The 14,990-nt window shown below is 39.9% G+C and overlaps 1 protein-coding gene across 2 annotated transcripts in view; it reads right to left on the bottom strand.

Annotated features, from left to right (window-relative positions):
* Positions 1-13,449, bottom strand: part of ENPP2 (ectonucleotide pyrophosphatase/phosphodiesterase 2) — a 74,184-nt gene extending 60,735 nt beyond the window's left edge. The window contains exons 1-3 of one of the 2 annotated variants that reach the window (XM_040979378.1): positions 13,328-13,449; positions 13,009-13,111; positions 2,358-2,513 (exon numbers count right to left, since the gene is read on the bottom strand). In XM_040979378.1, the coding sequence (XP_040835312.1) occupies positions 2,358-2,513; positions 13,009-13,111; positions 13,328-13,360 (292 nt within the window). In that variant the 5' untranslated portion in view covers positions 13,361-13,449. The remainder of the gene's footprint in view (positions 1-2,357; positions 2,514-13,008; positions 13,112-13,327) is intronic. The other variant, XM_040979379.1, reaches the window with a different exon arrangement.
* Between the last annotated feature and the right edge of the window lie 1,541 nt (positions 13,450-14,990).

Here is a 14,990-nt window from a genome sequence, read left to right as displayed (position 1 = left end):
AGGCTCCAAGTGGAAGGTGACATTTTTGGAAAGCAATGTAGCATCTCGGTATTATTCACCAAGAGCAACTGTTCTTGGATACATGAATGGACGAAGAGATTAGCTGTCATGCAAAAGCACTGCCACTGATCATTTGGAAGGTCGTTAGCTAGCAATCCCTGTGACCCCTGTTAGTCCTCATTCTCATGGAGCAGGCTTTGCAGCTTGATCCCATTCCATATTTAATATCCACTGTTTCCATTTCCATCTCTTTCCAAGAAGATTAAGTGCTTAGAATCAGGAACTGCTTCTCCCAATAGTTGGCAATTTTCTTGGGTTTTTTAGCTGATAGTGATTGTGGGATTATAACCCCCCTGCCAGTTCTAGAATAATGCTTTCCACCAGTATGCCTTTATTCCTCTCCTATTTACACAATAAAATCCCTTTACTCACAAGAGAGGATCATTATTAGTAACGTATGTGCACTAGCTAAAACAATTTTTTTGCAAGAATAGAATTTCTTTTTAAAATCAGGATTCAAAGAAAACTCCAAGCATGTGTCAACAAAGTAGTTTACAAAGCAAATGGAGTAAGAATAAAATAGATTTAGCCCTACAGGAAAAGATGATTACTGAACCTAGTAGGAAAAAGGATTTTAAAGATTTTTATTTATAGAAAGACAACACATTTCATTTATTTCACATATACAGTTTTAAGATTATATTTCCTACCTTTCATTCTTCCTTATTTTCCCTTCAAGATACTCTTTGACACATGTGTGTTCACATATTCACACTTGTTTAGGACACATACGTGCACATTCTAAACACATTCACAGAGAGAATGGAGTTCACACCAAAACATGGGACTTGATTCTAGACAATGCTTGGGAATGAACCATAGGACTTAAGGCAATTTTGTTTCTTGTTTCAACACACATTTTTTTATTTGACTCTTGCATTCAGCCTTTATTATATTTGCATATGGCAAAATAAGCACTTTGTAAAATTTTACTATAGTCAATGTGCATTAAATCTGGAAAGAAAGACATAAGCTCCATTCAGAAAACTAAGTTAGAGGCAATGAATCTGTTAGGTTTTCTAAGAAACTCTAAGACCAGGAATCCAGAAAGTTGGGATGACATGTCAGGGACAAGACACTCAAGGTGGACATGTTCATGCCAAGCAGACGCAGAGGGGGCTGCCAACAGTGCATCAGAGCCAAAGACTGCCGCCCAAACACCTGTTTCGTCCATACCTTCCATTAAGTTTGCAGACCCACAACTACAGAGCCTGGGAGGTGTTCCCAAAGAAAGCAACCAGAAAAAGAAGCTAAGTGTTTGGAAAAAAATGTTATGCAAAAAATAGTCTAAGGGAACTCTTCTTATTTGGGAGAAGGGCAGAGAGATTAAGTAAGTCAGAATTAGTAACAAGACTGATTGTCAACGTTCATATAAATCAAGTGTTATGACTCAAGCAAAAGAAAATAACGTCTATTTCCAATGATATCATTAGAAAGGTCAGACTAATAGCAATCATAATGTAAATTAGGTTTCTAAAAGAATCATCAATGCATAAAAGTCCAAAGGCAAGTAATAAACTTTCAAGGAAGTTAAGGAATCTGCATTTGGTGGTGGTAAGCCTTTCCTACATGACTTACATTTTGCCCATAAGCATGATAGTTAATATACAAGTTACATCATAAGTCCCATATGATAGATCAAGCTTTGAAAATGGAACAGATAGGATGGTAAAGGCCCAAATGATGCTCAGAGACACTATTTCAGAAGTGCCTTTGTGCTCATGACTGTTCCAGTATAGGGAAAACCATACAGAAAGTCATGCAAACCTTACAGATGTTTTCAGAGCTATCCAGAAATAAAGCCCAAGATAGAATTCATAGAACTTCCTGATTCACTTAAAGACAGGGATGACATCAGCAGTCACTGTATCATAAAATGAAATAAGACAAATGCCAAAAAATGGGTAGACAAGCAATTTAGACAAATGTATATATTATGTATATATATGTACATATATTTTACCCAAACCTTTAAGAACATGTGTACTTTTAGCCCATGTACCTTAGCAGTGAATGTAATATTTGACAGCAAGAGACAGAAATGATAAAGATGGAGTGGGAGGTAAGAGGAAACCTAGCCACAAACACTCCCTCAGTCAGCACAAGTTGACTACAGCTCTAAAGGACTTGGGCTTGGCTTTGTATGAGAAATGCAGTCATTTATGCCGAGAATTTCAAGAAGTCGATTGATATTGGTGGTTTGGATCCGCCAGAGCAGGGTAGAAGCTCTGGGGGGTCAATTGTAGGGAGTCTTCAAGCTGTGTTCTGGGCTTAGTGAAGAATTGAAAGTTTCATACCTGTCTTCAAGCAGAGTTCATCAAAGTCGTGGCAGCAACTGCTGTAGCTCTTGCACAGGTTGTCACACCGACAATCTGGAGGGCCAACCTCTTGAAGTTCAAAACATCTTCCCTTACAGGATCCAGAGATGTTGGTCCAGGGGGAGTCGGACATCTCTGCAAGAAATGAGAGGCAAAAGCAGTGCGTCAGGAAGTGCGTCATGTCACCATGGAAGAGTGACACCGGGAAGCCACATGTCATAGTTCCAGACCAGAAGCCTGACCCCACACTTGCTACCCATGTGCCCTGACTCCATTGCTGGCTTTCCTGGAGCTACAGTCTCCTCCCTGGTAGAATGGAAAGATCCATAAAAGTAACTCTAGGTTGGAACAAAAATTAAATGAAACAACTCATGTAAAACAATGTCAGACACAGAGCAACAAACGTTGCAACTGGTGTGACTGCCATTTGTTAACTATTAGGTTAAAGTTGTGATGGCTAATATCCTACAGATAGGAAGGATGCCTGCAGAAAATTGTACTTTGATCCACACACTTCAAAAACAAGAGTTCAATTCGTGATTTACAAATATAGTTTCTAGTAAGAAAAGTTGAGCCCAAACATTCTGACAAAAGTTTCAATATGTGACTGATTCAGAAGACTTTTACAGTTGCTTTAACTGTAAAATCAGCACAGACAGCGAATGCTCTGCAAACAGGAATTCAATCTTGCTTTGTCAGAAGCAAACCTTCTATGACTATTTTTCATCTAGCATGATTGTACATATTGAAAGTGACCTGAAATCAACCAAAGTGGCTTTCTCCATCAAGAAAGAATGAGTTACCATAACCTGAAGTGGAGTATTGCCCACCCCTTACACGAATCAGCTCTGCTTAGGCTAATGTGAAAAGATCTACCAAATATAAATAGGATTTTTCTAAACAAGAAAAAAATAAATAATACAGAACTATGTTATATATATATATATATATATAAGATAATGTTAAGTTTTACAACATATTAAAAGAGCGATATGGAAAATATAGAAATAAAAGCAGAACGAGAATCAGACATTGAAGGAGTGATGGGCAGAGGGATTAGGAACAGGTGCAAGTGTGTGGGAAAGACTTTGTGGTGCAGGTGCCAATTGAGGCAGCTGCATCCTGCCTCTGTTTCTGACCCAGCTTCCTGCCAGTGCACCGAGGAGGCAAATAATAATCCAGTATGTGGGGGTCCTGTCATATATGCTGGAGACCTGAATAAAGTTCCTGGTCTCTTGCTTGATCCTGGCCTGACCCAGCTCCAAAGAGTGAAATTCTGTCTCTCTCTCTCTCTCTCTTTCCCCATTTCTCCACGTTTTGGTCATTCTGCCTTTTAAATAAATAAATATAGAATACGTATGAATAAACTCTTACCCCCATATGAAGCCATTTACAAGAATCACTTTTGGTGAACATTACATAGAAAGGCAGAAATCTTTTACCTTACAATAGTTGAAGTTTCTAATATTTTGCAAATCCACAGGTTGTTGTCTGGCATGTTTGATTTCTGTCTCTCATCTGTCTCTCTTCTGCATATTATACATATTTGAGTACATGTGTACATGCATATGTGTGTTTAAATGTATATTATAATGTGCACATCATTATCGTAATAAATGTTATTTGTATGTATACTAATAGTATAAATCATATGTAATAAATATAAGTATATATAAGTATATAGTATGTGTACTATTTATAATTTAATTCTAATTATGTATTTTTCCTTTTTCATAATTCACATTTCTTATTTTTAAAAACCAAGAGGGGAAAGGCAGGAGGAAAACAGATGTCAAAGGACACTCTGAGTCCACTCAATCCATTCAGCTGCACACCCTGTCCATCGCTTGGTCTTTTGTCCTCATCAAAGTAACAGTCACCCCATCCTAGCCTTGACGGCGGCAAATCAATTCAACTAAAGCCAACACATTCACTAGACCATGAGCCTGGCTGACTCTGGGATATTGAAAGATGTGCAAACCACATCAGTCCAGTTTAGGAAATAATGTCATTTTCCAGTGCAGTGTCTTACCTCTGGTTCATAAACCACAACTTTCTGTTGACTTTGGCCAACACATCAGAAGTTGATACTATACCACAGAAAACTATGAAGAGGAGGAGTTGAAAAGGGGCAGGGGAATATCCCATCGTACAAAATAAGGGAGCACTTACAGAATAGTCCTTTTTTGAAGTGATGCTTACATAGGACCATTCCAACCTCTATCTACTCATTATACACAGAAAAACACATGCAGCTCTGCTGGTAGTTACAGTAGGAAGAAGAGGTCCAATGGTACATAGTTTCCAGGTGTTTACTTGCCTTGCCCTTTTTTCTTCATGTGCCCCACTAAACACTGGTCTTACCCTTGCATGCTGGCCCTTGGCTTTTCCCCTCATTATAATCTCTTCCCCAACACTTCTCGTACTTACAGGTCTAAAATCTGTAGTCATTTTTCAAATCTTTCATTATTTACTATGTGTGTCCTTTGCTTCAGTTTTTGAAAGTAATTGTATCTCCTTTAAGAGCTGTCCCCTATCAGTTGAAGTCCTTCCTGCCAAGTCTTAAACTGAAGCCAGCCTTGTTGAGAATCATGCAGATGCAGCTCATAAAAAGTGTTGCATTCATAACTCTTATTTGAGGCTTATCAACAGCTTCAAGTAACAGTTAATTTCAAATAAGAGTTAATTAGAGGATTCCTGTGCTGCAAATTATTCTCACGTGGCTTTAATTAGCCAAGAGTAACAGGAAGGAAATGGGAAGGTAGTTGCAGCCATTTATGAACTCTCTGGGGCTTGTGTCACGGATCAACAAGCTAATCCTCTATCTTCAAGGGTCAGCATCCCATATCAGCGCCAATTCGTATCACAGTTGCTCCACTCCCCACCCAGCTCCCTACTTGTGGCCTGGAAAAGCAGTGGAGGATGGCCCAAGTGCTTGGGACCCTAAACCCATGTAGGAGACTGGACAACGCTCCTGGCTCTTGACTCCCGACTTGGATCAGTTCAGCTCCAGGCACTGCAGCCATTGGAGGAGTGAAAAACCTTTGAGGATGCAAAATCTTTATCACTTTGTCTCTCCTTCTCTCTATAAATCTGCCTTTCAAGTAAAAATAAATAAATCTTTTTTAAAAATAAATGAATTCTTCTAATCCAATGGCCCTAAGAAATGTGAAATGCCATTCCCCTTTGTCTATTCATTTAGTTGAGAGGCAGACAGAGAAAAAATATGAAAGAGATTGTCAGAGAGAAAGTTCCATCCTCTGGTCCATTCCCTAAACGTCTCCTATGGCCAGGGATGCTGAAGTCAAGAGCAAAAACTCGACACAGGTCTCCTCTGCAGCTGTCAGTAATTCAACCACTTCAGACATCATCTCTGCCTTCCGGGGTCCATTTTGACAGAAAGCTGCAATAAGGAGCTAGAGCTGGGTTTCAAAACAAGGCACACCACTGCAGAACACATAGATGCCTAACTGGCATTTTAAACATGAGGTCCAAAGCCTGCCCCTACAATACCCTTTCAAATCAAATCGAGCAACAGATACAAATATTCACTTTGCCTTCCCAAGACCTGGTTCATCCTGGCCATCTTTCATGACAAGTTCTAGCCCATCTTCCTCCCACAGGAATTCTATAACTCATCTCCATCCATATCTTAAAATTTTTAATCCATACCAAACTGTCTTGTCCTTCCCCCTGCACTCAGACAAAGAATAAGTCTTCAGAACTTCTCTTTCTATTTTACCTGAATCTGTGTCAAGATTCCTGGTCTGATTTCAAGTTTGAACTGTAATATCTGCTAAGCCCTTTCTTGACTTAAATCAAGAGAACACTGATCTGAACATGTCAGCCTATAAACTACTGCAAGGCATAATGGAAACGGAAGAACCGCTGAACATGTGGTATCCCATAATTTTCATCATTACTCAACCCTAACTTCAGACTACTAAAGAAAAGATCTAAGAAACAAAAAGTGCTCAGAACACTCAAACCAGAAAAATATGAGACGTTGGATGATGGCTTAGCATCTCTTTATGAGTACTTCCACAAGACTCCGATTTTTGTGCTTTTTAAATTACATATTCAAATGATGTTCTTTTACTATGAAGCTAAATCATTTCCAGAATCTTAAATGTTTCAGGTCTATACAAACACACATTTGTTTGTTTTTTAAAGAAACAACAATTTCAAACTTGACAACATACACATTCACAAATAAGTCTAGTATTTATAACAACTGCTACATACTCCTTGTTTTTCATGGAATCATACTTTTGTAACTTAAAGAAAAAAATTGACATAAAACATGATTTCTTTCACTCAAATTTGCAATTTATAATCCAGCTAGAGAATAGATTTTTTTTATTTACCTAGGTAAGTAAGACTTTATTTCGAAAGTATTTCTGGCAGCAGCAAGCCTAGCTGGGAAGATGCCCGTATTCCCACATTGGAATGCCCAAGTTCAATTCCTGACTCCTACTTCCTGCTAACGCAGACTCCGGAAAGCAGTGATGGTGGCACAAGCATCTCCCTAAGGCGGAGACCTGGATTAAATTCCTGCCTCTAACTTCGGCCTCACCTATGGGCAGGTATCTGACTGTGAGCTAGTGGACTGGAGCATTCTCCTCTCACTCTCACCCTCTTGCTCTCTGTTTCACTCGCTCGCTCACTCTCGCTTTCTGTCTTTGTGCCTCTCAAATTTTAAAACAACTAAATAGAAATATTCCATGTTAACCTACTTACACAAAAATGGAGTTCGAGAAATCTGGGATCATTTAATTCCAGGACATATGGAAAAATATTGCTAATTAGACTATTGGAAAAGACCAAATAGATGAGAAAAGTTACACTCAAGCACAAGTTCATCCTCAGTTTCCCATTGTGTTTTCTTCCAAACTTACTGCAAAGTAGAAATTTTCACACCATGAAACTAGCCAATAAGGAAATCAATATTTATATTTGAAAACATTTAATTCAACACAAAGCTGGAAGGTTCTTCCAAGTTTTGACTGGTTCTGTTTTCAGAGTGTAAGATATTTCTATCTGTCCTTGGTCCTCAACCCAGGTGTTTTCCCATAACTGAGACTGAAGTCTTGAAATGTACTGAAGACTGTGGTTATGCCACCTCCCTCTCTCAGGAGCATCAGAACAAGACGGTTCCCCCGTGTCTGCTGCCCTGTTTGGAATACAACCCACAGAGAAAGCTGGAGGCCAGTGTGGGTGACACTCAAGGTGCCATCCAACTCTTGAATTTAATACTCTATTATGCCTCCCCTGGAGTATGATTCATTCTTTCTGGCATGCTATCTTGTATTAAATTGCTTCTTTTTTTCGCAATGTTTCTGACCTCATCCCTTAGTAAGCAGTACTTCCATAGAGGCATACATGTCAGTTTCTCTGCTTTCTAAGCGTATGACGTTTTATAAATATCCATATGGCATATCACTCCTTTCTTTTCCTTCTCACAGCTGTGGAGCTCATTTTCATATATACATTTGTGTATATCCACCTGGGACATTTTCAAACACCTGTACTTCCAATATATTTATAAATATAATGTCCTCATGTAGAAAGACTCCATAAACTACAAGAAACAGCTGTGTGATGAGACTGAAAGATTTAAATTTCTATGTGTGACTATTCTAACATTTAAGGGTAGGTGATTGGTAGTATAAATCTTAGTAATTTGCAAATCTTCTAATTAACAAGGAAACATTGTCTTCTTGAATCACAAGACATTGGTAACTTGATAAGGTATAAATTCAGACACTGACCTCAGAGGGGGAAAAGAATGTGTCATCCTCTATAGATTTCAATAGCCTTAGCAAGGCATTTGTTCTCAAAATGTTTTTCAGAGAAATAGAAATAAGATTATTCCTGTTTTCCTGGTTGAAATAAAGGGAGTATAAATTTCATTTAAGCTGGCAAAGGCCCTGGCTCTAATTTCAGAATATCTCACTAAAACTATTATGTGTTTTCACTAACACGTAGTTTTTAATTTTGAGTATAAGCTCCAAATTTAAGAAATGGTTTCAAAGTATGATTTTGAAATTTTGTTGCTCATTATTGACTCCAAAATCTGTGAATACCAAGATTCCTGAATACACAGAAAAGACAGGGATGCTACATAATTTTTGAAGGATTTATTTATTTTCCTTGGAAAGGAAGAGTCATAGAGAGAAGGAGAAACAGAGGAAGAGAGAGAGACAGAGAGAGAGAGATCTACCATCCATCCTCTGGCTCACTCCTCAAAGGCCGCAACGGCCATAACAGAGCCAATCCAAAGCCAGGAATCAGGAACTTCTTCCAAATTTCCCATCTGGGTGCAAAGGCCCGAAGACCTGAGCCATCTCTGAGCTTTCCCAGGTCACAAGCAGAGACCTAGATTGGAAATGGAGCAGCCAGAACATAAAACAACACCAATATGAGATGCTGGCACTGCAGGCAGAAGATTTGCCTGTAGAGCCACCACCCCCACGAGATTCTACCGAATGTTAAAGTACATTTAAAAATCACTCCACCAGCAATTGGTGTGTTAGCTCAACTGCTAATCCTCTACCTTGCAGAGCTGCCATTCCATAGGGGTGCCAATTTGTGTCCCAGGAGCTCCATTTATGGATCCAGCTCACTGCTTATAGCCTGGAAAAGTTTTGGAGGATGGCCCAAAGCCTTGGGACCCTGCACCTTTGTGGAACACCCAGAAAAAGCTCTTTGTTTTGGATTAGCTCAGCTCCAACCATTGCGGCCATTTGGGGAATGAGCCAGTGGATGTAAGATCCTTCTCCCTGTCACTCCTTCTCTCTGTAAAGCTGCCTTTCCAATAAAAATAAATAAGTCTTTTTAAAAAATCACTATATTAGGACTGGGCCCATGCCATGGTGCAGCAGAATATGCCTCCTCCTGCGGCACCAGCACCCCATATATGTCGTTTCATGCTCAGCTGCTACACTTCCAATCCAGCTCCCTGCTATGGCCTAGGAAAGCAGCAGAGGATGATGGATGATGATCCAAGTGCTTGAGCCCCTGCACTTATGTGGGAGACCTGGAAGAAGCTCCTGGTTTCAGATCATCTCAACTCTGGTCATTGCAGCCAGTTGGGGAATGAATCAGCTGATGGAAGATGTGTGTGTGTGTGTGTGTGTGTGTATGTGTGTGTAAAACTCTGCCTTTCATATACTAATAAAGTATTTTTTAAATCACTATGCCAAAGCTCATTTAACACGGACCTGCAAAGTATCTACCCTCCTGAGAATGTAACTTAGAGCTTTTTCTTCCCATTGATGTCAAATCCTCAGTCTCTGCATGAGATATAACATAGTGTTACGTTCCGCCATATTTCTTGTGACACTGACTCCCTCTCAGGATGATGGGTGACATCTTTCAGCTATACAGTTCCCTACATTCCCCCATCTCACCATGGAGAAAAAGCTTTTCACTGCAGAATTTGATTCCTAAAAATTTCCCAAATGAGTATGATGCATTTTTTTTTCCTGGTGCAGAGAAAAAAATTCCCTTTTCTCTGTAAGTCACAAGGAAAAGTGTTGCTGTGTGAGAGACACGTTTGATTTCACATTTCCCCACAAATTTCATCTGTAACCATTTAAACTGCCTTTTAAGCCACCAAACTTCATGATGAATTAGACTGAGCTTTCCGATCTCTATTAGGTATTCACCAGGTCACAAATTTCCCTTGTCTTTCAAGCATTAAATTGCTCAAATATCAAAAAAGATATTTCATTTCTACTTAAAGACTGAAAGAACAGCTAAACCATGTGTTTTGCCATAACACCAAAAACACACAGCCAGGCATACACACCCAAGTGTGTGCTCACTTGCATGCACCAAGTCCTCCCACGGTCCCAAAGACAAATCAAATGGGCCAGATCAGACGCTTGTGACGAAGACAACACTGCACTTGATATTTACGTTTTCTTCAAAAATACATTCCCACCATCTCATTCACCTGTATGCCCATTACATTTGCCCAACAGAATTGAAATGACATCTCTTTATTTCATATCTCCTAATAAATCTATATATCCCTTATGATCTGGTAAAGGAAATCATTTCCTCATCACTTCCACCCAATCGTTAAGTCTTGACAACAAATGCTATTAATAAGCATGGCAGCTAATTAATTATGACAGTTTGTTGGCAGTTTCACAGCCTTGGAACTAACACCCCAGACCATAGTGCCGCCAGGGGACAATGAGCATGCGCAGGACTTTCTCTGCCACTGCTACAGACCCCAAGCAGTTAATAGTGCCTGAACAAGAAACTGTTTGCTCTTAAACGAGCAGCTCAAGGTCAGATCAATCTGAAACTAGCTCTGTTTCAGTTGTGGGCTCCTTAATTTAATGAAACAACCTTAAATTCCAAGATTTCTTTTTGTCCTATAAGAGTTGCTGAAAACAGGCATGGCTCCTTCCCTTTCAGGATCTAATTCCAACATGTACAATACAAGTCACTCAATGACTGCTGGTTGGAAGTTCTTACTAACAAAACAGCCCATCACTTGTATTCTTTGAGAGAGGGGCTTTCCTAAGCACATGTAGCATTTAAAAAAAATGAAAGCTCTCTGCACTCCACTTCCACTCCGTTCCCACAGTAGTGTTTATTCAGGAGCAAGCAACTACAGGGCCTACCTAAAAAGCAAGCTGTAACAAAACAAAAATGGAAAGCACACAGGCTCACCAAAACTCAGACTGGGACTTCCACTGCCTTGTTTTCTAAAGCCAGGCTTCACCTAGCCAGCAGGTTGGCCCATACATTATTTTAGATGATATCATAAAGCCCTAAAACAAGCAATGATTTAATAATTCAGGAAGCAAATCTCTTCGAGTGGTTTAAAAGCATTTGATGCACAGATTACCAGACTACACTGTTTTCCCAGAGCTAGCATTGAATCACTAATCTTATAATTATTTCTTATGACATATGGAAATAATTTATTGCCCAAAAATATACTCAAGGATTAATAGATCTAGTCCTTTTCCTGCACGTGTCCATGTAAAAAGCACAAAGATTTAAGACACAAGGCAGAGAATCACAGACTTTTCTTTTTCCATCAAAATGGAACGTGAGAAACCCACTCAGCTTCCTCCTCACAGGACAGCTCAGTTGTAGAAGAGACTTGTCCCGGACCACAGGCACACCACACAGATACAAGGTGCCACTCTGGTACTTGCACAAAAATTTTCCAAAAAGGGATCAACTTTGAAATCGACCCATGACTTGATTTTACAATTCATTAAGGACACAGTGCTTGATTCTGTTGGTATCAGTTTTAGCCAAAGTCAGGAAGATAAAACAGTAGATCCTTTCTAGGGTGTGTTGGAAAGAACCAGCAGATGGCTCTCAAGTTCCTAGCTTCCCACAGGAGGCTCACCACCTTCCCTGTTCAGGCGCGGTCAGCAATGAATGGGGGTGAAACAGAGGCCTTTGAAGAGAGGTTTGCCACCAATAAAAACCATAGTCTGACGCCCAGAATTGCCCTCTCCTCTTTCTCTTCAGCGAAAGACAAGTTAATTTTGTCCATTCGGCTCTCAGGGGATACAATGTTTATGATCTGTTTTTCTCACGTCTACCCCAATGACACCCTCTATGTTAACTCAGTAACCCATTTCTAATGTTATTCTTTCAACTTTCTGGCATGACTCCAACATGATGCGTCACTGTAGGCTTCACCACTTGGCTCAAAAGAAAACTCGGTGCTATCTAAGCAGAGACAGGTGATAGAGTCTTTTACATTGAACTGATCTTAAAAAATACAGAGAAATAGTAAATGCACAGGAAGACAGACACACACACACACACTACAATGTCCGACATCCGGGAAAGTCAAGAAAATATTGCCCCCTAAAGTAACTGCTGCTTAAAGGGTAATTTTTACTTCTAAATCCATCAGCGGCTCCAATTTCCAGGAAATTAACCAACTCATTGCTTAAGACCTGGTCAGTTAAGCCTCCTGCATGTGCACAAGGAGCCCCTTCATAAGATTTCTCACACTGCCTGTGGTGCAGTATATTGTAAAAGAAATGTCTTTCACTCCGGTTCTATTAGGTCAAAGTGTGCTGTGACTTACCTTCCCTTAATTACACCACAAGAAAACACAAGAAATGCATATGACCCCTGGAAGCTTAAAAAGCAACACATATCTTTTTACATTTTTCCAATTTTGGTTAAATTTGGAGCTTTGACTAGTTTCATCAAGATAGTACATTGCCTTTTATATTTCCATTCCTTTATGCTAGATCAAAGCTTTCTGGTGGCCAATATACAATCACCATCCTATACTATTACAGCAAATCAGCTTTGCTTATCCCCAGTGTTAAATCAGTGCCTCTACTCTTTGGTCTTGGCTAAGGGCAAGAGTTTTGGTTGCATCTCAGCATTTACAAATTTTACAATACAAAGATACAAGGAGCCAGTTACTATGAGGCCATCATAAATGTGGACTAAATTGAAACTACATTCTCTTGTCTAAATGCTACAAACAGGTTTCTACCTCCCAGAGAAATCTAAAACTAAGTTATAATGCAGTATCACCTTAAAGATGAATTTCTTGGTGGTTGATTTCTTTCCGCACAATATTTTTAAAGAGCTGAAAAATGCAAACATTTGAGCCATTTACCTGTAGGAAGGCCTTCATCCCATCCTTCTGCCCTCTTAATTCGACTTGCTGTGAATCCTAAGCATATATTGACTCCAAGGGCAAAAGTGAACAGGGACATTATCTAAAGGAATAAAGAGATCAAGTTGTCAAACACGCTAACAAGACTAAATCAAACCACATAAAGCCAGTTCAGATCACTTCACCATCCCCAGCCCCACAACTCCCCAAATGCAACCTCAGCCACTACCTTCACGTTCACCAGAAGAAAGAAAAATGCAAACTCAAAAGTAACAGTCTGAAGCCTCTGTGCTCCCCTTGTCGTCCATCACTCTCTTACCTGATAGAAGCACAACGAGCTTCTCCCTGCCATGCCAGCGAGTTCTTGGAAAGCCTTCCCACACCGCGTTAGCTCTGCCGGTACTAGATGCACTGCTCTTGGGGCTGTGAGTTCAGTCTATTAACTACAAGCAATCCCACCTGGGAGGTTGACAGGCTCATCTGATTTGTCCGGGACTTGATTTCATCACGGTTGGTTCACAAATCACAGCCCTGAGCCTAAGAGGCTTAAGGCAGCCTCCTCCTCCCCACCTCTGCGTGGGCCCCTCCCCTAACACACAGACACTTTCATGTGGTATCTTCTGGCAACATGAGGGCTTCTTATGTTGCTGTAGCCAATAACAGTGCATGTTCGTTTTCCTTCCCTCACAAAAACATGGCTTGTCAAAAAGAAACCAAATGTGTTTTATCCGATAAAAGTGAAACAGAACTGCAAGGCTTTCCACCAGCCTTAAGCCTTTAACGTTTACAATGCAGTTATTCAATGCCACTTCTGAAAAAAAAAAAAAGAAAGAAAGAAGAAAGGAAAGAAAGAAAGAAAGAAAGAAAGAAAGAAAGAAAGAAAGAAAGAAAGAAAGAAAGAAAGAAAGAAAGAGAAAGAAAGAAAGAAAGAGGGAAAAGGAAGAAACAAAGGGGAAGTTTTATAATTTATAAACCTAATAACTTTCCCTGTCTTTCCCCTTTATTTCTTTTTCTGGAAGTTTGGACGACATGTCCCTATTACCACTTCCTCAGCTCCTTCTGACTGCTCAAATGTTTCTCACGATGAAATCTCCCAGAATTGCAACTAGCACTAGCAGGAGAGATAGCAACACGGTCCCCGTGTTGTTCTTGAAGTTGAAAGTAACTTTTATCAAAATACAAGGAATGCCAGCTAAGCAGCATAAAGTCCTCCAGCCTCTGCTCCTTCTTGCAGAAGAAAAAAAAAACTGGCAACTTACTTAATAGTGGGGTATTTTTTTAGGGGGGCAGAGAGAGCACTTCAGGGGGGCGGCTGGGGGCTTGATGGGAGGGTCAATGGCAGAAGGAAGCTGTAGAGGAAAATACACAAATTTTTTTTTAAATGTGGGAATTTTATTAGCAATTGAAGTTAGGAAGGAAATCTCAGTGGCATAAGAAATTAGATCTAAGTAATTATTTTTCTGGTTATTTCCTAGTTAAAGTATTAGTTACCAAATACTGCCCTTTGAGTTGGAGTCTCTGTATGAAGCAATTTGGCAATCAAAATACTGAGGGTTTTTTTGTTTTTTTTTTTTTATAAGCAGGACACGTTTAACAGAAGAAATTAAGGCCTTTCAACTTGAGAGTTGTTTAAACATTGAACGCCTTCAGGATCCAGAGGAGGGAAGGTTTGTTTTGGTTTGTTCCCCTGCCAGGCCCAGGGCTATCATTCTTGCACGGCGCATGTGTGCGTCCATAAACAAATGCAGGGCTCACCATGCAGCAAATCACGAGGGGAGCGGTGGCTCTGCTCAAGTAAAACACGGACACACTAAAGCAAGATTTGTTTATAGCGGATTGTGTCGTGGGCCTGGGTTTCATTATAAATTCTAGAATTGAATAACAGCTGGATGAAACAGAAACTGCACTGCCCAACTTTAAGTTGCCGTTCTCAGACCCTCTCAGTTTTGCACTCGCCCGGGGGTGTGGGGAGCTGATGAATT

The sequence above is a fragment of the Ochotona curzoniae genome, unplaced genomic scaffold (genome assembly GCF_017591425.1).
Source record: "Ochotona curzoniae isolate NIBS_2020 unplaced genomic scaffold, NIBS_Ocur_1.0 contig_3190, whole genome shotgun sequence".
Classification (NCBI taxonomy): Eukaryota; Metazoa; Chordata; class Mammalia; order Lagomorpha; family Ochotonidae; genus Ochotona; species Ochotona curzoniae.
Note: the sequence above shows the minus strand (reverse complement) of the source record. Positions and strands in the feature narration are given on the sequence as shown.